This window comes from Anoplophora glabripennis, unplaced genomic scaffold, assembly GCF_000390285.2.
Source record: "Anoplophora glabripennis isolate ALB-LARVAE unplaced genomic scaffold, Agla_2.0 scaffold1159, whole genome shotgun sequence".
Lineage (NCBI taxonomy): Eukaryota > Metazoa > Arthropoda > Insecta > Coleoptera > Cerambycidae > Anoplophora > Anoplophora glabripennis.
This window is the reverse complement of record NW_019417240.1, coordinates 86,506-109,879: the sequence shown is the minus strand read 5'-3', so window position 1 is coordinate 109,879 and position 23,374 is coordinate 86,506. Positions and strand designations below refer to the sequence as shown.

General features: G+C 32.0%; 2 protein-coding genes across 2 annotated transcripts; both read left to right on the top strand.

Moving 5' to 3' along the window:
• Positions 1–1,438: 1,438 nt before the first annotated feature.
• LOC111692216 lies at positions 1,439–4,787 on the top strand. The gene is made up of 5 exons (XM_023456073.1): positions 1,439–1,564; positions 1,676–2,479; positions 2,799–3,371; positions 4,351–4,698; positions 4,747–4,787. The coding sequence occupies exons 1-5, from the start codon at positions 1,501–1,503 to the stop codon at positions 4,785–4,787; spliced, it is 1,830 nt and encodes a 609-aa protein (XP_023311841.1). The 5' UTR covers positions 1,439–1,500.
• A 1,238-nt stretch (positions 4,788–6,025) lies between these two features.
• LOC108914111 (uncharacterized protein DDB_G0284459) lies at positions 6,026–15,426 on the top strand. Its single transcript, XM_023456072.1, has 5 exons — positions 6,026–6,151; positions 6,263–7,066; positions 8,048–8,395; positions 14,796–15,049; positions 15,183–15,426. Exons 1-5 carry the CDS (start codon positions 6,088–6,090, stop codon positions 15,333–15,335), a joined length of 1,623 nt encoding a protein of 540 aa, XP_023311840.1. The 5' UTR covers positions 6,026–6,087; the 3' UTR covers positions 15,336–15,426.
• The last annotated feature ends 7,948 nt before the right edge of the window (positions 15,427–23,374 follow it).

Sequence of the window (23,374 nt, the reverse complement as noted above, 5' to 3'; positions counted from 1 at the left end):
CCCCAGTTGCATGAGTCTACATCAAACATCCTAAGAGATATTTCAGAAAATGTGATATATTTTTCCAATTTTGGCATCGTATAACTCAAAAACCAAGCGAACTATGATCCATGTTCTGTAAAACTTTCTATTTAAAATAACTTTTTCTGCAACCCCTTGGAGAAATATACTTATTTCAGAACCATCCTTTATATCAAGGGTTGGCAACTGGCGGACCGCGGTCCAGATCCGGACCGCGGAAGGTAAAATACTGGACCGCCAAAAATTTTTTTAAAGTATAAATTACTCAGATAAGTTATTTAAAAAATGTTTTTTACGTTTAAGTGCCAATCTTATTATTTTTTCTAGTATTTTACAATTTTGTGAGTGTGTGAGTTCTTAATGGTTAGTAAGCAGATTAAATTTGAGTCCAAATTAAAATAAAAAAATGAGAAATATGAATTTTTTTTCTGGACCTCGTTAAAAATTTTCAAAAGTATCCGGACCCCACCTAAAATTACTTGCCGACNAAATAGCTGCGATTTTTCGGAACAGCTCCTGGTAGCGCGCGCATACATTCCTACCGTGATATTGTTCCCTTATTTCCGCGTCAGAGTTCATAAATCGACACCTGTAGTGCTTAATAGCGGCTAGCGTTAGGGATACTTTCGTTATGCGCTGTTTTTCAAGCATGTCATGTGCCAACTTTCGTAGATTTAGCTCAATTTGGTATTTCGCTTTCGCATTATTTATTTGAATTTGATATAGCGTCGTGACCCGTTATTTTGTCTTAAATTACTACTAATAAATTTTTATTAGAAATAAAATTGGAAATGGATAAACGAAGAAAATCTCCTGTGGAATTTATTTTTACCAACGCAATAACGCATGAAAGTAAACCTTGTTGTAGTATATGCAAGCAAAATATTTGTTATAAATCTTCAATCACCAGTTTAAAAAGACACATAGAACGACGACATCATACAGTGAGTACAGTGCCAGATATTCAAAATTTTTCCGCGAGTGCAACAAAAACAAATGAACAGTCGCATGTTTTTTGCTGTCTAAGTGATTTTGTCGCGTTTGATTTTTGTCTTTAAATCAAACGCGACTGTACTGAGACTGTATTATATGTTTAGTGTGTGACACTGTGACTAATTCAAGCGCAGACCGCAACGGCTGAGTGAGAATCTGCTCTGCTGTGGCCGGCACGTCTGAGCGCTAGTAAATTGCACTTTGAAGTAAACGCTCCGAAAAATCACCGCTTCTTTTGTCGCAGCGGAACAGTCAGCTCCAGTGACAACTGCGGAACAGTGCCAAAGTAGCAGACAGTGAAAGAGCAACACATCTCTACTGTTTATATGTTTTGTGCTTTACATTTTCGCCAATAGCACCAAGGAAAAATAAAACAACGTCGGTGTCGTTCACATATGTCGTTATCAAGAATGTCAAGTGTCAAGCGTCATCTAACCTTATAAATATTTGTTTGTCTTAAAATTAAAATAAGCCAAATTTATAATCATGGAATCATCAAACGAAGCTGACTTAGATGTGGACATGGCAGAAGTTAAAAGAGTTCTAGATGGTAATTGAATTAAATATATTAAAAAGCGAATTCTTTGGATTGTCATTTTCGCGGTTTTTTTATCCAAATCCAAAACAGAATAAATTCAATACTAATCTTGATATATTTCAGATGCAAATATGTTTGAACCCAATATGTCAAAGGATAATATGTTGTCCTATTATAAAGTTTTAATAAATTCAAAAAGTACTGCATCGGAAGAAGATCATACAAGACGACTCAACGAAAGTCAGGAAGAACTTATGAGTCTTCTTGAAGAAGAAAATGTAGAAAATACTCCAGCGAAAAGTAAAGAAAAGCCATTTATACCAAAGGCCTGGACTTCGGAAAAGAAACCTTCAGAAAGTGCCTTGGAACATAATAATAATGAAAATATTTTAGAAGATAACATAGATGATATAATTAATGATTCGCCTAAAGATGCCACTAAAGTGACATTTGGTTTTAATGAAATGGCAAAAGATTCAGAATACACCATAACCTTAATTACTCATGAATTAAAATTTGTACCAATACAAAGTACAGCCAAATTTTTAAACGCTGGAACAGCTTTAAAAGCAAAAATGTTGTATGCGTACCACACAAAAATGAATAAAATGAAGACAGAATTGGCAAGGACATCTTTTTATCCAGCTCCCCTGCCCAAGATTACGAGTACAACAGAGACTTTCCCAAGCTTTTCTGACAGTGATGTCCCAGCAACTTATACTTGCCGTTCTGGACGTCAGACGAAAAGGAAAGTTTATAACTACGATGATGACGATGACAGCTTAGATGGTATTACTAACAAAAAAGTGAAGAATTCAGATGAACAGGAGTGGTTAAATAAATCAACTCCAATTAAGAGCACTGTGCGAACACATAAAAAGCAAGAAACTAATAAAATTGGTGCAGAATTTAAGACTGAATCTGAAGGTACATTAAGTTTTTTTGTATACTAATGAAAAGAATTAATGAAAACTTAGAAATTAAAAACTGGTATAATCAGAACATAATCTTACAATACAGAAGCCTATTTATTTCAATTTTTCAGTTTTATCGATGTTGTAGGAAAGGACTAGATTTGCTTTCAACAAAAATTATATGTGTTTTATAAAATAATAATGAGAGCCTTAAATTTTATTTTTAACTGCTGTAATCTACATACTCCTCCGTTTGAAAAAAAAAAGTAACAGCTGGAATATACGAGACATCCTGTTTAGTAGAAAATAATTTAAAATGNAGAAACCTTCAGAAAGTGCCTTGGAACATAATAATAATGAAAATATTTTAGAAGATAACATAGATGATATAATTAATGATTCGCCTAAAGATGCCACTAAAGTGACATTTGGTTTTAATGAAATGGCAAAAGATTCAGAATACACCATAACCTTAATTACTCATGAATTAAAATTTGTACCAATACAAAGTACAGCCAAATTTTTAAACGCTGGAACAGCTTTAAAAGCAAAAATGTTGTATGCGTACCACACAAAAATGAATAAAATGAAGACAGAATTGGCAAGGACATCTTTTTATCCAGCTCCCCTGCCCAAGATTACGAGTACAACAGAGACTTTCCCAAGCTTTTCTGACAGTGATGTCCCAGCAACTTATACTTGCCGTTCTGGACGTCAGACGAAAAGGAAAGTTTATAACTACGATGATGACGATGACAGCTTAGATGGTATTACTAACAAAAAAGTGAAGAATTCAGATGAACAGGAGTGGTTAAATAAATCAACTCCAATTAAGAGCACTGTGCGAACACATAAAAAGCAAGAAACTAATAAAATTGGTGCAGAATTTAAGACTGAATCTGAAGGTACATTAAGTTTTTTTGTATACTAATGAAAAGAATTAATGAAAACTTAGAAATTAAAAACTGGTATAATCAGAACATAATCTTACAATACAGAAGCCTATTTATTTCAATTTTTCAGTTTTATCGATGTTGTAGGAAAGGACTAGATTTGCTTTCAACAAAAATTATGTGTTTTATAAAATAATAATGTGAGCCTTAAATTTTATTTTTAACTGCTGTAATCTACATACTCCTCCGTTTGAAAAAAAAAGTAACAGCTGGAATATACGAGACATCCTGTTTAGTAGAAAATAATTTAAAATGCTTAGAAATGTATTTGATGCTTTTATCACTTTTTTTCGTATTATTACAAGAGCTTCAGATGAAAACTCTTAAGGGAGGAAACCACATTAGGAGGCTGATTTTCAGGCATTTCTTATGGATTTTTTGAGTGAATTAGAATTTGATGCAACTTTGACATTATTTTATCAATATTTTGAACTACATTTACAAATTTTTTCAAGTCGTGTTAAAAATACCGAAGTAATGGGCTGTTGTTCAACGAAGGTCGTCATCCGAGTTGGTTGTTCACGGGAAATGTGGAGGTCGCAATTTTGAATAAAAAACACCCTGAAATTTATGATATCATCAATTGTTGGTGCAGGTTCTTTGTAATTTCATAAAGAAACACACTTTCAATTTTCATATCGATCGCTTCATAACTTTTTGAGCTGGAGTTCCCGTCAATCAAAAAAATTACTTTTTTGAAAAAAACGCATTTAAACATTACCGAAAATTAGAAATTTGAGTAAGCTGTCAGTAATGCTTTCTGATCTATCAGCGATTCCAGCACCATATAACAGTCCTTCTTCCTCACAGTAGGCATCATTCTGAGCTTGCATCTGTATAGCTCTCAGTGTGATAAAATGTATTAAACATCCAGTATTTTCTAAGCATAAGCACAGAGATTTTGGAAATATAATAATTCTGTATTTTCTAGATATCAATAAAGAAAAGAAAAATATCCCGAAAAAGGAAACTAGAACTACTTTATCTCGAAAATTGTCTAATGCGGAAATTATGAAACGTAGTAATATATTTGGTGATTTGCCAAAGCGTAGATGTGAGGCGATGTTTGACAAATTAAAAGAAGAGGAAGAAAAGAAGGAGAAAGAGGAAAAAACTATGGAGGCATTTAATAAAACCTTGGAAAAATTAGATGAAGAAAATATTGAGGCCTCATCGAATGAAGAAATTATTACAGTTGAAGATGAGGAATTTGTTAAAAGAAGGGTTGTTCCTCCTTTACCAAGAAAATTAATCAACAGAAAAAGACACAATCCTGAAGGTAATTTTTTCATACTTGTTGTAATGTTGTAATGTTTTTAATTCTTAGCAATATACATGGTGTCCTATGAGGTAGTGCACAAAATTTAGGGCAACATTTCTCAACTAATAATCAGCAAAAAAGTTTATATAAATCTTGGCCTACAAATTATTTTTTTTAAATATTTCAAGATTGCATAATGATAACTTCAAATTTGTTACGATATTGCGTATCTTTAGCAATTACGAAACTATGTCACTAATTCTGCATGATCATAAACATGAAACGTGTGAGTCCTACACTGCATAGAATCTAAACTTAACAGTACTATTCTTCTTAAAGTAACTTTTTTTATAGTTATATTTTAATATGTGACAGTTACAGTCAAATTGAAACCTTAGTTATTGCAATTTGTTTAAAACTGGATCAGGTTAATTGTTCTTTCTTTCTTTCTTAATGTAATTGTTCTCTTTTTACAGACTTTAACATTGCAATTCCTGTCACATGATACAAAATTGTTTTTAGGAAAGTGGTTGTGCTGTTAAAAGGGATGGTATCTCTTCTGCCAATTTGTCAACATCATTTTGACATCATTATATTTTACTTCCTTCTGAAAGTAAAATTATACACGTTCCGAAATTCACGTAATAGTTACACTGAACGATATCTTTTCGACTTACTACTGATCTGCATATTAAAAATGAATTGTCATTGTCACTACCAAAAAAACTAAATACAGGGTGTTTCAGACTAACGTGTACAGCGGACGACCACACAAAAATGAAGTAACATGGTATATTTTATCGTAGTAAACACTCATTAAGAATTGGNCAATCACCAATTTAAAAAGACACATAGAACGACGACATCATACAGTGAGTACAGTGCCAGATATTCAAAATTTTTCCGCGAGTGCAACAAAAACAAATGAACAGTCGCATGTTTTTTGCTGTCTAAGTGATTTTGTCGCGTTTGATTTTTGTCTTTAAATCAAACGCGACTGTACTGAGACTGTATTATATGTTTAGTGTGTGACACTGTGACTAATTCAAGCGCAGACCGCAACGGCTGAGTGAGAATCTGCTCTGCTGTGGCCGGCACGTCTGAGCGCTAGTAAATTGCACTTTGAAGTAAACGCTCCGAAAAATCACCGCTTCTTTTGTCGCAGCGGAACAGTCAGCTCCAGTGACAACTGCGGAACAGTGCCAAAGTAGCAGACAGTGAAAGAGCAACACATCTCTACTGTTTATATGTTTTGTGCTTTACATTTTCGCCAATAGCACCAAGGAAAAATAAAACAACGGCGGTGTCGTTCACATATGTCGTTATCAAGAATGTCAAGTGTCAAGCGTCATCTAACCTTATAAATATTTGTTTGTCTTAAAATTAAAATAAGCCAAATTTATAATCATGGAATCATCAAACGAAGCTGACTTAGATGTGGACATGGCAGAAGTTAAAAGAGTTCTAGATGGTAATTGAATTAAATATATTAAAAAGCGAATTCTTTGGATTGTCATTTTCGCGGTTTTTTTATCCAAATCCAAAACAGAATAAATTCAATACTAATCTTGATATATTTCAGATGCAAATATGTTTGAACCCAATATGTCAAAGGATAATATGTTGTCCTATTATAAAGTTTTAATAAATTCAAAAAGTACTGCATCGGAAGAAGATCATACAAGACGACTCAACGAAAGTCAGGAAGAACTTATGAGTCTTCTTGAAGAAGAAAATGTAGAAAATACTCCAGCGAAAAGTAAAGAAAAGCCATTTATACCAAAGGCCTGGACTTCGGAAAAGAAACCTTCAGAAAGTGCCTTGGAACATAATAATAATGAAAATATTTTAGAAGATAACATAGATGATATAATTAATGATTCGCCTAAAGATGCCACTAAAGTGACATTTGGTTTTAATGAAATGGCAAAAGATTCAGAATACACCATAACCTTAATTACTCATGAATTAAAATTTGTACCAATACAAAGTACAGCCAAATTTTTAAACGCTGGAACAGCTTTAAAAGCAAAAATGTTGTATGCGTACCACACAAAAATGAATAAAATGAAGACAGAATTGGCAAGGACATCTTTTTATCCAGCTCCCCTGCCCAAGATTACGAGTACAACAGAGACTTTCCCAAGCTTTTCTGACAGTGATGTCCCAGCAACTTATACTTGCCGTTCTGGACGTCAGACGAAAAGGAAAGTTTATAACTACGATGATGACGATGACAGCTTAGATGGTATTACTAACAAAAAAGTGAAGAATTCAGATGAACAGGAGTGGTTAAATAAATCAACTCCAATTAAGAGCACTGTGCGAACACATAAAAAGCAAGAAACTAATAAAATTGGTGCAGAATTTAAGACTGAATCTGAAGGTACATTAAGTTTTTTTGTATACTAATGAAAAGAATTAATGAAAACTTAGAAATTAAAAACTGGTATAATCAGAACATAATCTTACAATACAGAAGCCTATTTATTTCAATTTTTCAGTTTTATCGATGTTGTAGGAAAGGACTAGATTTGCTTTCAACAAAAATTATATGTGTTTTATAAAATAATAATGAGAGCCTTAAATTTTATTTTTAACTGCTGTAATCTACATACTCCTCCGTTTGAAAAAAAAAGTAACAGCTGGAATATACGAGACATCCTGTTTAGTAGAAAATAATTTAAAATGCTTAGAAATGTATTTGATGCTTTTATCACTTTTTTTCATATTATTACAAGAGCTTCAGATGAAAACTCTTAAGGGAGGAAACCACATTAGGAGGCTGATTTTCAGGCATTTCTTATGGATTTTTTGAGTGAATTAGAATTTGATGAAACTTTGACATTATTTTATCAATATTTTGAACTACATTTACAAATTTTTTCAAGTCGTGTTAAAAATACCGAAGTAATGGGCTGTTGTTCAACGAAGGTCGTCATCCGAGTTGGTTGTTCACGGGAAATGTGGAGGTCGCAATTTTGAATAAAAAACACCCTGAAATTTATGATATCATCAATTGTTGGTGCAGGTTCTTTGTAATTTCATAAAGAAACACACTTTCAATTTTCATATCGATCGCTTCATAACTTTTTGAGCTGGAGTTCCCGTCAATCAAAAAAATTACTTTTTTGAAAAAAACGCATTTAAACATTACCGAAAATTAGAAATTTGAGTAAGCTGTCAGTAATGCTTTCTGATCTATCAGCGATTCCAGCACCATATAACAGTCCTTCTTCCTCACAGTAGGCATCATTCTGAGCTTGCATCTGTATAGCTCTCAGTGTGATAAAATGTATTAAACATCCAGTATTTTCTAAGCATAAGCACAGAGATTTTGGAAATATAATAATTCTGTATTTTCTAGATATCAATAAAGAAAAGAAAAATATCCCGAAAAAGGAAACTAGAACTGCTTTGTCTCGAAAATTGTCTAATGCGGAAATTATGAAACGTAGTAATATATTTGGTGATTTGCCAAAGCGTAGATGTGAGGCGATGTTTGACAAATTAAAAGAAGAGGAAGAAAAGAAGGAGAAAGAGGAAAAAACTATGGAGGCATTTAATAAAACCTTGGAAAAATTAGATGAAGAAAATATTGAGGCCTCATCGAATGAAGAAATTATTACAGTTGAAGATGAGGAATTCGTTAAAAGAAGGGTCGTTCCTCCTTTACCAAGAAAATTAATCAACAGAAAAAGACACAATCCTGAAGGTAATTTTTTCATACTTGTTGTAATGTTGTAATGTTTTTAATTCTTAGCAATATACATGGTGTCCTATGAGGTAGTGCACAAAATTTAGGGCAACATTTCTCAACTAATAATCAGCAAAAGAGTTTATATAAATCTTGGCCTACAAATTATTTTTTTTAAATATTTCAAGATTGCATAATGATAACTTCAAATTTGTTACGATATTGCGTATCTTTAGCAATTACGAAACTATGTCACTAATTCTGCATGATCATAAACATGAAACGTGTGAGTCCTACACTGCATAGAATCTAAACTTAACAGTACTATTCTTCTTAAAGTAACTTTTTTTATAGTTATATTTTAATACATGACAGTTACAGTCAAATTGAAACCTTAGTTATTGCAATTTGTTTAAAACTGGATCAGGTTAATTGTTCTTTCTTTCTTTCTTAATGTAATTGTTCTCTTTTTACAGACTTTAACATTGCAATTCCTGTCACATGATACAAAATTGTTTTTAGGAAAGTGGTTGTGCTGTTAAAAGGGATGGTATCTCTTCTGCCAATTTGTCAACATCATTTTGACATCATTATATTTTACTTCCTTCTGAAAGTAAAATTATACACGTTCCGAAATTCACGTAATAGTTACACTGAACGATATCTTTTCGACTTACTACTGATCTGCATATTAAAAATGAATTGTCATTGTCACTACCAAAAAAACTAAATACAGGGTGTTTCAGACTAACGTGTACAGCGGACGACCACACAAAAATGAAGTAACATGGTATATTTTATCGTAGTAAACACTCATTAAGAATTGGTGGGTACAATGATTTAAAGATCAAACAGTTAACCTACAAAATCAGAGGTTACTGGCACTTTGTTAAGTATTATAGTATGGGCGACAAGATAATGTATACATTTAAAAAATATATTTTTGTACCCAAACTGCTCATTTAATCAAAATTTTACAAGAAGCTCAAAAACATCCAAATGGTATCACCTATCAAATAAAAAATAGTTGTCATTATTGCCCAAAAGAGGAAAAAGATATGAACGGAAATTCGTTTACAATGAACAATGACAAACCGTTGCGCCTACGCTCGAGATAATGCGATTGCTGATTCGTTGAATAAAATCTCGTGAAAAGTGCAACACAATGTTGTGTTTTAATCAATGTTGGCAAATATCATAATATTTATATAAATATCAAATATCGGATGTATATCTTGATATATATCCGATATATATATCAAGTCTTGATATTTATTTTTTTTTAATTAATTTATGTATAATATTAAGGTAGCGAAATAAAATTGAGAAACTATTTAGGTAAATATTTGTTGTAAAGAGTAACAAANTTATTTAAAAAATGTTTTTTACGTTTAAGTGCCAATCTTATCATTTTTTCTAGTACTTTACAATTGTGTGAGTGTGTGAGTTCTTAATGGTTAGTAAGCAGATTAAATTTGAGTCCAAATTAAAATAAAAAAATGAGAAATATGAATTTTTTTTCTGGACCTCGTTAAAAATTTTCAAAAGTATCCGGACCCCACCTAAAATTACTTGCCGACCCCTGCTTTATATAAACCAGCCGCTGCAGTTAATATAAAATAAAAAAGAGCACATTGTAGTTAAAAAATTTTAGGATCTGCATGGTTCAATAGGAGTATTAATGATACATATATCATTTTCTATAGAGTGGCCATTGGTCCTTTAAAAATGCATAAAGTTCTCTCCTATTTATTTTACACTTAAAACTAAAAAAAATTATTTAGTTTTAATCAGTGGCTCTCTTTGTTGTGGTTGCATATGCCATAGTAAGTTCACCAAATTTAATACCATGCTAAGTCCTGAAGCCTTGTCTAAGCCTCATCTCTAGGGTGTCTATACAGGGTGTAACATTAAATGGGGGATCAGTTTTTTAGGGGTAATAGTATGTGTTTAATCAAATAAATAGTCGAATAATAATTAGTTTTTTAAAATGCACTTTAATTCTTGTGTACGCGGCCCCTGTAATACTCCTGCATTTATAACAAGATTGTTGGCAATCTACAGTGCATGTGAAAGGAGATAGTGCGGGTCAACGGTGACGAAACGAGGGGGGTTAGTTGTTGCTGTTGTTGTTCCGCATTTGGAGACAGTACATCTAACTGAATTTGAATCGTTATTAAATTGCAAACGAACTCCTTATCCTGAGGTCCACATGGTTAAAAGTGGCAGGTTACACATTTAAGAGATTATACGAGCTTTGAACGACAATACGCGAATATTGGATGGGAACAAATCCAGAGAAGTGTTATAAAAATCATGTGAATAAACAGATTATTTATTTCTGTGTATTTCATTTATCACTATTGATTAGGTACTGCTTGAGTTTTTTGTTAGGTTGTTAGGCGACTAAAGCACGCCGTTATTTGAGGCTACACTAGCTTATTCAGCAGCAGGGTACTAAAAAAAGGTTAAAAAAAAATTAAGTTTTTACTACCAAATTTGAAAAAATAAATTATTGATAAGTGCTACATTCAAAGTTACACCCTGTATAGAGTTAAGTCTCGAGTCTCGACTCTATGTAAAGACATCATAGAGTTGAGGCGAAACTTCAGTCACTATTTGGTTGGGTGTGTACTGAATGAATGTACCTACTCTTAGAGTCATTTAGTTGAGCTCTGATTAAAGGCATCTTAAAGATTCAAGTATAGCTCTCAGTGTGATAAATTGTATTGAACATCCAGTATTTTCTAAGCATATGCACAGAGATTTTGGAAATATAATAATTCTGTATTTTCTAGATATCAATAAAGAAAGGAAAAATATCCCGAAAAAGGAAACTAGAACTACTTTATCTCGAAAATTGTCTAATGCGGAAATTATGAAACGTAGTAATATATTTGGTGATTTGCCAAAGCGTAGATGTGAGGCGATGTTTGACAAATTAAAAGAAGAGGAAGAAAAGAAGGAGAAAGAGGAAAAAACTATGGAGGCATTTAATAAAACCTTGGAAAAATTAGATGAAGAAAATATTNTGAGAAACTATTTAGGTAAATATTTGTTGTAAAGAGTAACAAATCAGATTTGTGTTTTTAAGGTTGCACTGTTAGGTTAAAGTTCTGTTTAGTTCTGTATTCAGTTCAGTTCAATGGTTAAGACAACGAGAATATATAATACTCTGTGGTTAAGATTTTCTACAAGTTAAAAAACAAAAACAAGAGAATTTGTTGTTGTTTATAGTCTGAGTAGTCTGATTTCAACTGAAAGTTAAAAAGAATTATTGCAACATTTTTATTAATTCCTGGATATAAAAAGAGGGAAATAAACATTTATTTCTCACACGAACTTTTATTTCTGCTGCGACAATATTTTTATTCCAAATATCAAAAACAAGAATGAAAAAATAAATATAAATTCTGAAACTAATAAAAAATATGTATTTGCGTGAATATTAGGTACTACGAAAACTAACCACTTTACATTAAACGTATCAATGGTAAATTATCGTCGGATTCGTCAGAATCGATGGAATGTTCCGATTATTCTTCTGGCAAAGGCTCTGGTGTACTTGAATTTTCCCAAATCCAAACAATATTGTATTTTTTATTTTTTTCTACCTGATTGTTATATTCAAATAAAAATGTAAATTTTCCAGCTTTTTCGTTCCCAAGCCTATTACGTAGTTTCGATTGTACGAGTCCAAATGATGTAAACGTTCTTTCAAGAGATGCGGTAGCCGCAATTGCACTAAGCAGCTGGTAGAAAGGCTTGTTTATTTGGCCAAATTGCATCCTCAATAATAACTCCTTTCCACCACACCATAGGTGGTGTATTTTTTAAGTGAGATCCAAACATATATTTTGGGAATGGTGTAGATTCAGCTAAAAGCACCATTACAAATGGAACAAAATCTGAATTAATTATATTTAAATAAATATAAGCTTGTTCTTTTTGGTGGTTATTCAAACGTTTACCAAAAAATCGACGTACAAAACTAAGGTTATAATATCACCAAATCAACATAAATTTCATAAATATTAGAACTTTGTTGAAAAATTCGGGGAATCACATAAATAAACACGTTCGTCAACGGTTAGCATACGGTTTTGCTGCCATCTGTTAACAGTTTTAGCAACTTTAAAGCAGTAGGAATCGTTATTTAAATTTTTATAAATATCATGATATATAGGGTGAGTCGGAAAGAATGGGTCAACAGTAAACTGGAGATAATAGACACCAAAATATTATGTTTGAGCTCATCATGCTTTATACGAATGTCGCTGGTTTCAGAAATACTGGGTGTTCAAGGTTTCAATTTTATTCTGAAATTTCTCAATAACTGAGATGGTTTTGATATCATGACTCAAACTTGGTAGGGTGGTAGGTTTTTTGGTGTAAAAATTTCGAATTTGAGGTTTATTTTGACGTTGCTCCTAGAGGCGCTAGTTTCACCGTATTATTTAGGTAAATCGGAATATATTTTTTTTATTTGTTGAGCTATGCTTAAAAGAGCTAAAAATCTAAAAGAACGTGCAATTCTACATAAATAATGTACTCTTGTTTAGGTCACCTAACTTTATCGATTTCTCAGTTATTTGCATTTAAAAGTTTCAATGTATTTTGTCGTGATTTTCTTTATATTTTGCTATTTCTTTTCTAAGTAGGTTTGTGTCAAATTTTCATGTCAATAAATATTAACGTATTTTGCGTACGTGTGATTTATTATTCGTGCAAAATTATTTAACTAGTGATCAAAAAATTCCAAGACATAATAATTTTTCCAACAGTGAGATGCAGGATATGATTTGTGTTTTTGCTCTAGCTAATTTTAATGAACATGCGGCAGCCCAAAGATCTGTTCAATTGTACCCAAATAGATTACCTAATTATAAGCCATTCAGAAATCTTTTTAATCGCTTAGGCGGATCTGGATCTTTTCGACCAAAAAGGTACTCCAAAATCTATCACAGTCGATGAAGAAGAGAAAATTTTACTACTCATACTCGTCGATTAAGTGCGGCAACGGAGGTAAGCCAATCGTCCATTTGTAGAATTTTGAAAAAAGAAATGCTCCAGCCATGTCATTATACTTCAGTTCAGCAGTTATTGCCTCAAGATTTACCAGTTCGCCTACAATTTGCTCAGTTTATACAAAATATGCAAATGGAAAACCTAAATTTCCTCAATAAGATTTTATTTACTGATGAGACGACATTTATTAGACGAGGAGTTTTCAATTGGAAGAATTGTGAAATTCCGCACGCTGTAAAAGAAAGACGTTTTCATGAGTTCAAGGTGAATATTTGGTGTGGTTTAATGTCTGTTTTTTTCATAGGACCTTTAGAATTGCCACCCAATCTATCTTGACCTCATTATTTAAACATAATTCAACATAATTTAAACGAGCTTCTAGACGATGTACCATTCGCTTTAAGAGAGAGAGTATGTGGTTTATGCACGACGGTGCACCACTACTTTTTGCCTTGCCAGTATGCCAGTATTTAAATGAACATTTTCCTCATCGGTGGATTGGCCGTGGGAGTGAATTTGGTTGGCCACCCAGAAGTCCAGACTTAAACCCTCTGAACTTCTCAGTGTGGTCAAACTTGAAGAATGTGGTGTATCGTGAAGAAATTAATTCTGTTGAGGAGTTGCGGCAGAAAATGGAAGTAACCGTGAGTTCATTTAAAAGTAATAGGGACGTTTTGTTTAATATTCAGAGACATTTAAGAGTGTATAATAAAATGTATTGAGGTAGGTGGTGGACACTTCCAGTATTTGATTTATGGTTTGTTATTATTACTATTATCAATAATTAAAACTTTTAAATGCAAATAACTCAGAAACCGATAAAGTTAGGCGACTTGAACAAGAGTACATATTATACGTATAATTGAACGGTCTTTTAGATTTTTAGTTTTTTTAAGCATAGCTCAACAGATAAAAAAATATATATTCTGATTTACCTAAATAATAAGGTGAAACTAGCGCCCTATAGGAGCAATATCAAAAAAACCAACACTACCAATTTTCAGAGTCACGCTATCAAAACTTTCTGAATTATTGAGAAATAATAATAAAATTTAAACTTTGAACACCCTGTATTTCTTAAATCAGCGACATTCGTATAATGCATGATGAGCTCAAATATAATATTTTAGTGCCTAGTATCTGCAGTTTACTGTTGACCCATTCTTTCTGACTCACCCTGTATATCAAGGAATAAATATTGTGATAGATATCAATGATATATATCGGATATGATTGATTTGGTTTTAATGTAATCTTGACCATCTTGTTCCGTTTTGTTCTGAACAAAATTATGGTCAAGAGCTTTTAATCATTTATGAATACTCTATATTATTGTAGTGCATTCCCTCGTAGGAACTCTTGTATAGATTTGTATAATTATTTCCTAAAGGTTTGGCACCTCTCGACATAAAAGTGAACTCACCAATTCAAAAGAAAGAGTCCTCTCGAGAGCAGAATGACACAATCCAAGAAAATGATACCCCACCAAAATCGTATTTGAAAAAAAGACCTGCCATTCGTAAAACATCAACATCGGATTCCACTGAACCTCTACCATCTACCAGTCGAACTTCAAAGACCACGACAACTAATACTGTGATCTGTCCTATCTGTAACGGTTCTTTCAAGGATAAAGTAATTATGGTACTTAATTTTCATATTTGTTAATTACATCTGTGAAATAACTGCTAATTTTGATAAATTATATGATTTGCAAGAAAACTTAATTATAAACATTAATTCCTGACTGATTCTTGGCAATTCTGTTTTTCCTCAGGATCACGCAGCTACCTGTGGAGAAGATCCTACACGTTCGAAGTCCAAAATCTCTAGAATAACTTGTGAGATTTGTGATAAAGTCGTCGATATGAACACTGAATACGAAGTTCACGTGAAAGATTGTATTCGAAAGAAAAAGGAGAAGGACTAACTAGGCAATACTTAATTACTTTCATTGTTAAAGAAAACTTGTTTTAAAATCATAAATGAGGTTTTGAATAATTTATTCGTGTCGTAAGATGTTTTTGCATTTGATTTTTTCATTCTTCGCAAAATTAACATTATTCGTAAAAAGCTTAGAGTTTTAGTGGAGTACTGTGATATTATTCTCTATATGCAGCGTCATCAGCCGAAAGGGGCGACAGGAACAAAAGGTAATTTTTTATAGTTTTCAGATTGTTTTATTTTGGAAGGCTTTTGCAGGGTGTGTCTTAAATATGTAAACTTATAAAACTATGTCCTAAATGGCTTAGATTTGGGTGATTAGTTTTTGAAAAATATACGTTTACTCAAATTTACTTGAAGATATTTGAAGGTCACTGTTACAACTTTGCTGGCTATTTGCTTAAATAAGTAACTGTTTGACAGTTACTCTAAAACAACTCATTTCACAGAACATCACCAACAACCCAAAATATTTATTGCTGTAGAAATTTTAATTTTTTAGGATCCAAATTCAAAATTTCTACAGCAATGATATTGTGGGACTCCTGATGATATATTTGAAATCATATTTCTAACAAAAAAATCTTTTAGATTTTTTTTTGTGGAACTTTATTGTTACTCTCGATTTATTCAACTTTGTTATAAGTTTGTTGCATATTTTAAAAAATCACTTGAGTATGGTGGATTTTAGAAATCTTTGTTTTTAATAATGGGTTGTTAAAGAAGTTCTCACTGTTTTCTCGTGAAAATTAATGCATTATTTAAAAAAAAAATAGTACTTTTCCCATCTTTCTGGCAACATTTTTAATTCCATGTCAGAAAAATTGCACGTCTTTTGCGACTATCAAAGAGTCAACATAAGAATCTTCATAAGAATGGAAGTGCTGCTCAGCCGGGCCATGTGCCATCAATTGGAAAAACGTGATAATCAAAGGGGGCAATGTCTGGTGATTATGGCGGCTGGGGTAGGACTTCCCATTTATCCCTTTCCAAGTAGGTTTTCACCAGTATTGCAACATGTGGCCGAGCATTGTCATGCTGCGAAGTTACTTTGTCCTGTCTCTGCTTGTGTAACGTCCATTTTTCCTTAACACTCATCTCAAATTGTAGTCGATAGCAATCTCCCGTGTGGTTTCATTCCGTTCGAGCAGGTCATGATAAACTACACCAAAAACAGAACAGAAGCTTGGAACCATAGATATTTGGCTTTGCCGACGATGTTGACGCATGCTCGGGCTTGCTACGATTTTCTATGTTTAAGATTATCGTAGCGTAGCATTTTTCATTGCCACTTACGATACGATTAAAAAATCTTTCCTTTTCTGACGTTAAAGCAGGTGTTCACACATGCAAATACACCGTTCAACGTCTTGGCTTCAACTCCTTGCTTTTGAAACATTCTTAGTACTTTCAAAGACTTTGAAACTGTTGTGTAATCAATTCCTAGTGTTTCTGCAAGGTCATCTAGCATCTGACATGAGTCTTCATGAAGTAATGCTTCCAATTCTTTATTCTCAAACTGTCAAACATCAAAATCATTATTTTTTAAACGTCTAATCCAATCTCTGCATCTTGTTTGTGACAGAGCATGGTCGCCATAAGTCTCAATAAGAGGTCTGTGTGCTTCCAATGCAGATTTCTTTTAAATAAAGTACTATAGTAAAATTCCCCGCAGATACTCTTTTTCCGGCACGAAATTCAACATGTTTAACACTACAAAAAAAAAAGTAGTTTACGTCTTGGTGAAACAACATACACTGAATTTCAAGCTTGCTTATAGTACTTTGTGCGTTTCCATCTTATGCCACATGCTTGCAGTTTTGGTAACGCCATCTATTGAAATATAGCGGGAACTTATTCAACATCCCTATATAATTAGAGGTAGTGGCTCCCACTAGTTCTACCATAGAATTATATAAAAGATCAATGAATTTTTGATATTTGCGTTAATGCTATATTTTTCAAAAACTTAAACACTACTATCAAAATTAAGCATTTTATGGCACAGGTTCATACAAACTCAAAATGCTCTAAGGAATCATATTTTTATCTTTGTTAGGATGGCCCAAAGAAAAACTAATTTTTTTTTTTCGTGTCTTGTGAAAATATGTGTTTATCATGTTTTAGGAACCCCCTTAAAAAATAGGCTCAGACATTTTTTAGAGGTCTCTCAAGATTTTTAAATATTCCAAAATCGTAAAAAATTTAATTTTTTTTCTCGTTATTTTATCATTTTCTAGGTTGGAAAAAATCTCGATTCTGAAAATTTCAATTCGATATTTTAATTTCTAAAGGTCACTCGTAATTATTTTAACTTTCAAAGTAGTGTACCTACCTATGTTTTCGAGCGACCTCTAAAAATAAATATCAACGAACTAATAATTTTTTTTTATTGCATTTGATGAACAAAAGAATAGAAATAAATCACGAGACACTTAAATTTTGAACAATTGAAAAATTATAAATATTTGATACAGTGCGGTAGTAAATTTTGCCTCGAAAAATTTTTTAAGTGTCGTGATTTATTTCTATTCTTTTCATCAAATTCAATAAAAAAATTTATTAGTTCGTTGATATTTATTTTTAGAGCCCGCTCGAAAACGTTTTAGGTACACTACTTTGAAAGTTAAAATAATTATGAGTGACCTTTAGAAATTAAAATATCGATTTGAAATTTTCAGAATCGAAATTTTTTTCAACCTAGAAAATGATAAAATAACGAGAAAAAAAATTCAATTTTTGACGATTTTGGAAATATTTAAAAATAACAACATATTTTCACAAAACACGAAAAAAAAATATTCGTTTTTTTGGGCCACTCTAATCTTTGTATTTAAAAAAATTGTAGTATTAAATGAACTAGTGTTAATACCGACACATTAAAATCTGTACAAATTCTATTACATGCTACTAAATAGATTTTTTTTCCGTTTCTGTATTAAATGTGATATTTGATTTATATTTTTAGTGCGGTGCTCTTTCTTTTCTATACATTTACTTTAAGTAACCTTAGCAAATTTATATTGCCATACGACCGTTAAAGGTAATATAGTCCGAGATAAACGAAATGAGCTAAAATCCTAAGGTCTTTCTGTTGGTCTCAAGTAATTAAATAGGCAAATCCTGTGTTATATTTACTGCTACATTCATTGATATCCTGTGAATTATTTCATATTTAGCTGGATAAAATTAAAAATATGTACAGGATGTTTTGGGAAAAAGTATCGTAAATTCCTAGAGTTGATAGAATATAAAAAATTATGATTTTTTCATTTCAGATATTGGCCATATCTCTTCCAAAAAAAAAAACGTGGAATGCAATAAAGTTTCTGCTAGAAATCGTTAGTTACGGCCTATTTTGACAGAACTATTTTGAGGTTAGGTTCTTTAGTCTATAGTACAATTTAAATTTCATTTTAACATCATATTTTATCCACCTGCAGTAGATGGCCAAAAACTAATAACACTGACGTTTTTAACACTCAAAAATTTTCATATACCAATTTTTTTTGCACTTTGTTTTATGAAAAAAGATATGACCAAAACTTGATTGTATGCTTCATGGTTCACGGGAAAAGATTGTTTAGTGTTCTATCAACTCCTGTAGTACCATTTTCCAAAACACCTTTTATATTATTTGAATTTATAACTGATTTAAAAAAAAAACTTATTACAAATATACAGTGTGTCCACGGATTGAGTGCACGTGGGGTGTAAATGACAAAAATTTTTCGAGTTGAAGTTTGAACTTCTGGGCTTCATCTCTGCTTGGCCTTAAACTACGAAGTTGAAAAAAATTAGTCCAATTAATTAATGCACAGGGTGATTTTACGATGAATTTTCAAAAATTGGCAAGAGTAAAGTACCTTTGTTTTTAAAAATATCAAAAATATTTACTTAAGAATGTTATTGACAACTGAAAGTTATGACAGATTGTCAATTTTCAATTTGATCGGCCAACTTTGTTTTTATTTTTCACAACCACAAAGTACAAATTCCTAATTATTTGTTAGAGAAAAGACGTAACTAATACAATAAACAATAAACAAATAATATATTGGTTATTCAAATGTGCTGCCACCAACCATTACACATCGCTCAGCGTTCATGGTAAATTCTGTGTAGGTGTTTTGGATTTCTTGATTGGGGAAGGCATTAATTTATCTTTCATTTTTCGTTTCAATTCAAATAAATCGTTATTCAACGGGGACCCATAGACTTTCTCCTTGAGATAGCCCCATAAATAAAAGTGCATTAGAGTAAAATCAGGACCTCTAGGAGGCCAAGGATTTGGACCATTTCGCCCAATCCACCACCCAGAAAATTGACCATCTAGCCATTTTCGAATGATTCGGGTTAAGTGCGCTAGATGTCCGTCTTGTTGAAAGTATAGTTTTAATTCTCAATAACTTTCTTAAGTAAATATTTTTGATATTTTTAAAAATAAAGGTACTTTACTCTTGACAATTTTTGAAAATTCATCGTAAAAACACCCTAATTTTTTCAACTTCCTAGTTTACGACCAAGCAGAGATGATCGCCAGAAGATCAAATTTCAACTCGAAAAATTTTTGTCATTTACACCCCACATGCACTCAATCCATGGAGCCCACTGTATATATTTTTTAAGATTTGTAAAAGTGTATGAAAAGTTGTAAGGTTATAGTGTCTAATTTGTTTTTAATGCAACTGTTGTTTTACACCCACTATTTATTCAGTTTACTTTAATCTTTCGAAACCTATAATGTCTTCACATTTTTCCCTATTAACGTTGCTTTAATATTAAAAAATTTTTAATTTTAATAACGTGAACAGAAGTGAAAACAATTATCTCTTACAAAATGCCTTGGAACGGCTTAAGTACACGATCACTTCGAATGCAGAAACATCAACAATGAAAAAACATCTTTTATTGGCTGTCCTCTTGGAGGCAAAGATAACAGATTTCCATAAAGAAATATTTTGTAAAAAGTAAATTTATTCAGATAGAATATTATATTCGATCATAATATGATCAAAAGTTTTATAAATAAGAGATACATTTTAGCTAAGTATTTTTGTACTAATTTAAATGTTGTATTGTTTTCACAATATATGCTAAATAATTCTGGTCATTTCTTAAAGTTATAGTTTTTATTTCAATAATTTGATAAAACTACTGTTATATTAATATGTTGCAACTATGGATGAAGATAACCGCAAATTATAGCTCTGTACACAGTATTAGTGAGTTTTTAAATTTATATAATTCACTATTATTTTTCTATTAAAGAAATTGTTGTAATAAGATTTTTATTAGTTATAGTTATAAAGCTAATATTTTGTAGTAAACAGTTTTATTTCATCCCCTACAAATGAAATCTATTTCAATATAAAATATCGTACGGCTTGGTAAATGTAACATGGCGAGTGAAATATTACTGCTTAAATGGGTTTTCGCTTATGCTCACTCGCCACGTTACGTTTGACAAGGTGTAAATTTTTTATTAAACGTTTTTGACAAGAGTAAAATTTTTATGTAAAATTAAATTTTACATTACTAATATACAGGGTGTCTCGAAATTAATGCATCAAAATTTGGTCATAGATTCATAAGACAAATTTAGGGGACCCGTATTTTTTATTTTTGCCAAGTGGCTCCCTCTTTCAGAGTTGCAGCCCCCTGAAATCTGCCCCCCCTTAAGACACTTTTTCGTGGGTCCCCTTGCCTTGGAAATAAAAAAAAAATCGGTCGCAAATTTGAATTTCTTAAAAATTATTAGTTAGCTAGAAAACCGTTGAATTTAGAAACTTTTTTGTCTCTTGGTATTTTTTTTCGTAAAACGCAATGTTTTTGAGGAAAATGACGAATCACGATATGCAGTCGATCACATTTTGACATTTTTGTAGAAAGTATTGCGTTTTATGAAAAAAATATCAAGAGACAAAAAAGGTTTTTAATTTAATGCCTTCTAGCGGACTAATAATTTTTAAGAAATTTAATTATGCCACCAAATTTTTATGGCTCTAAAGTCAAGGGGGGCTACGAAAAATTATCCTAAGAGGGTTCCCTGCCAAAAAGCGTAGCACCATCAGATTCTAGATGTCATAAAACCCCTTGTATCAAATTTAATGATTCTCGTACAACAGGGTTCTGAGATATAAAAAAAAGATTATTCTTAGGGGCTGTAACTCCGAAAGAGGGGGTCACTTGGCAAAAATAACAAATACGGGTCCCCTAAATTTGTCTTATGAATCTGTGACCAAATTTTGATGCATTAATTTCGGGACACCCTGTATTTAAGACACAAAATTGTAAAAAACCTAACCTCAAATAAGGTCGTAGCCAGCGATCTGTAACGAATGGTGAGTAGCTAACAACACTAACGCACTAAACTAATTTTAACATTTGTTCTATAAAATCTTATCAAATGTAGTCAAACTATGTTCTTCGATACCATAAATGTAGGTTATGCAAAAGATATCCCCAGAGAACTGGTGATATTGCAGGAAACAACTATAAGCCTTCATAAATGATTACAAGCCACGTGACCAGTAATTTTGTTTGGAACAGTACTTTTATTTCCTTCAGGTTGGCAATTAAATTTTGGTAAAATTAAAAATTATTAAAACAGGAAGATCAAGATTACATTAAAACACATCATTTTGTTTCGCCGGGTGCAGTTGGTGTAATTTGTCACAAGATTGTATTCATTCAGGGATGCAAGCTTTATGCCAGCCTCTTAAAAAAAAAATTGCAGTCAACAACTTACCGATATATTTCAAAACCTAGATACTCGTTGATTCTAAAAAAGACGGCGCAGTGAGCAACATACCGATATGAGAAAGATATTATTGGATCTTTTTTTCTGGGGTGGGTCGTCCCCCCTGGCTATGCACATGGCCCCCAACTAGCATTGAATTATAACAAGAATACCTACTAAACCATTAGTAATGAATAATCACCCAAAATAAAAACTATAGTGACTGGACTGTGAACACGTACCCAATATGTCTTGTCTGTGGGGTTAGATATTTTTTACATACTGAAGTTTTGGTATCGAACAACATTGTTTAACTTCAATTGATAAAATTTTTAAGAAAAAAAATTGAATTGAATTAACTTAATACCTTTTGAAATACAGTAAAAAATATGAGAGCTAATATTTTTTTCAAAACACATATTTAGTATTATCAAAAACTTGCCTGTAGCAAATTTCAATTGTTTTCAATTTATTTAGGATATCGCTGAAATATGATTTAAAAAAATTATATTTCATGCCCTATATCTCGACAAAATAGGATAGGCCTGTAGTCGGGAGGAAAAAATTTAATTTTTTAATGTTCTATCAGTCCTTGAATGTGTGGTATTTTTTCTTAAAACACACTGCATATCATGCTTGGTACAAATAGGGTTGCCAGGTGTCACGCTTTTCCACTTGCTACCACATGCAATGTCAAGCTTCCCAAATGCCAGGTTTTTTAAATTCGATCTCAAATTGACCCGATTTTCAGAGCACATTGACAACACTACAACTCTAATAAGCAGCTTGAGTGAAGACTTAAAGGCAGACAAAAAATGGGTTGATTTTTTTTTAAAAGCAAGTGCTCCCAACATGGAAATATTGTGTAATTTTGCATTTTCTTTGCCTCGTTCCAATACAGATTCAGAAAGAAATTTTAGTCTAATGTTTAACGCTTGGCAAAAAGAGTGAAGTAAAACTGAAATCAAAACTATAGAGGCCGAGCTGCTAGTAAAGTACAATTTCCTGTTTTCCTGTAAGGAGTTTAAAAAATACCGGTGAACACTTGTTAGAAAAAATTAAACAAAATGAAAAATACTCATAAATATATCAAATATGTCTCAAAATTTTTTATTTGTGAAAATGTTTAAGATTTGTTAAGTATGTATTATTTAAGTTTATTGATTTCACCTTTTTTGTAAATATAAAATGTTAGACATAATTTTATTGCCCTCTTCCACCCCCCGCCCCCCTTTGTATGTTTGGACACGTGCCACGCTATTTCCCACCACAAATCTGGCAAT

What these genes read in the sequence shown, in the direction of transcription:
- LOC111692216 (XM_023456073.1), top strand. Translation starts at nt 1,501, where the DNA reads ATGGAATCATCAAACGAAGCTGACTTAGATGTGGACATGGCAGAAGTT. An exon ending in AGTTAAAAGAGTTCTAGATG is followed by an intron (nt 1,565 to 1,675) that starts GTAATTGAATTA and finishes GATATATTTCAG; the next exon opens with ATGCAAATATGTTTGAACCC. An exon ending in ATTTAAGACTGAATCTGAAG is followed by an intron (nt 2,480 to 2,798) that starts GTACATTAAGTT and finishes AGAAACCTTCAG; the next exon opens with AAAGTGCCTTGGAACATAAT.
- LOC108914111 (XM_023456072.1), top strand. Translation starts at nt 6,088, where the DNA reads ATGGAATCATCAAACGAAGCTGACTTAGATGTGGACATGGCAGAAGTT. An exon ending in ATTTAAGACTGAATCTGAAG is followed by an intron (nt 7,067 to 8,047) that starts GTACATTAAGTT and finishes TGTATTTTCTAG; the next exon opens with ATATCAATAAAGAAAAGAAA. An exon ending in TCAAGGATAAAGTAATTATG is followed by an intron (nt 15,050 to 15,182) that starts GTACTTAATTTT and finishes GTTTTTCCTCAG; the next exon opens with GATCACGCAGCTACCTGTGG.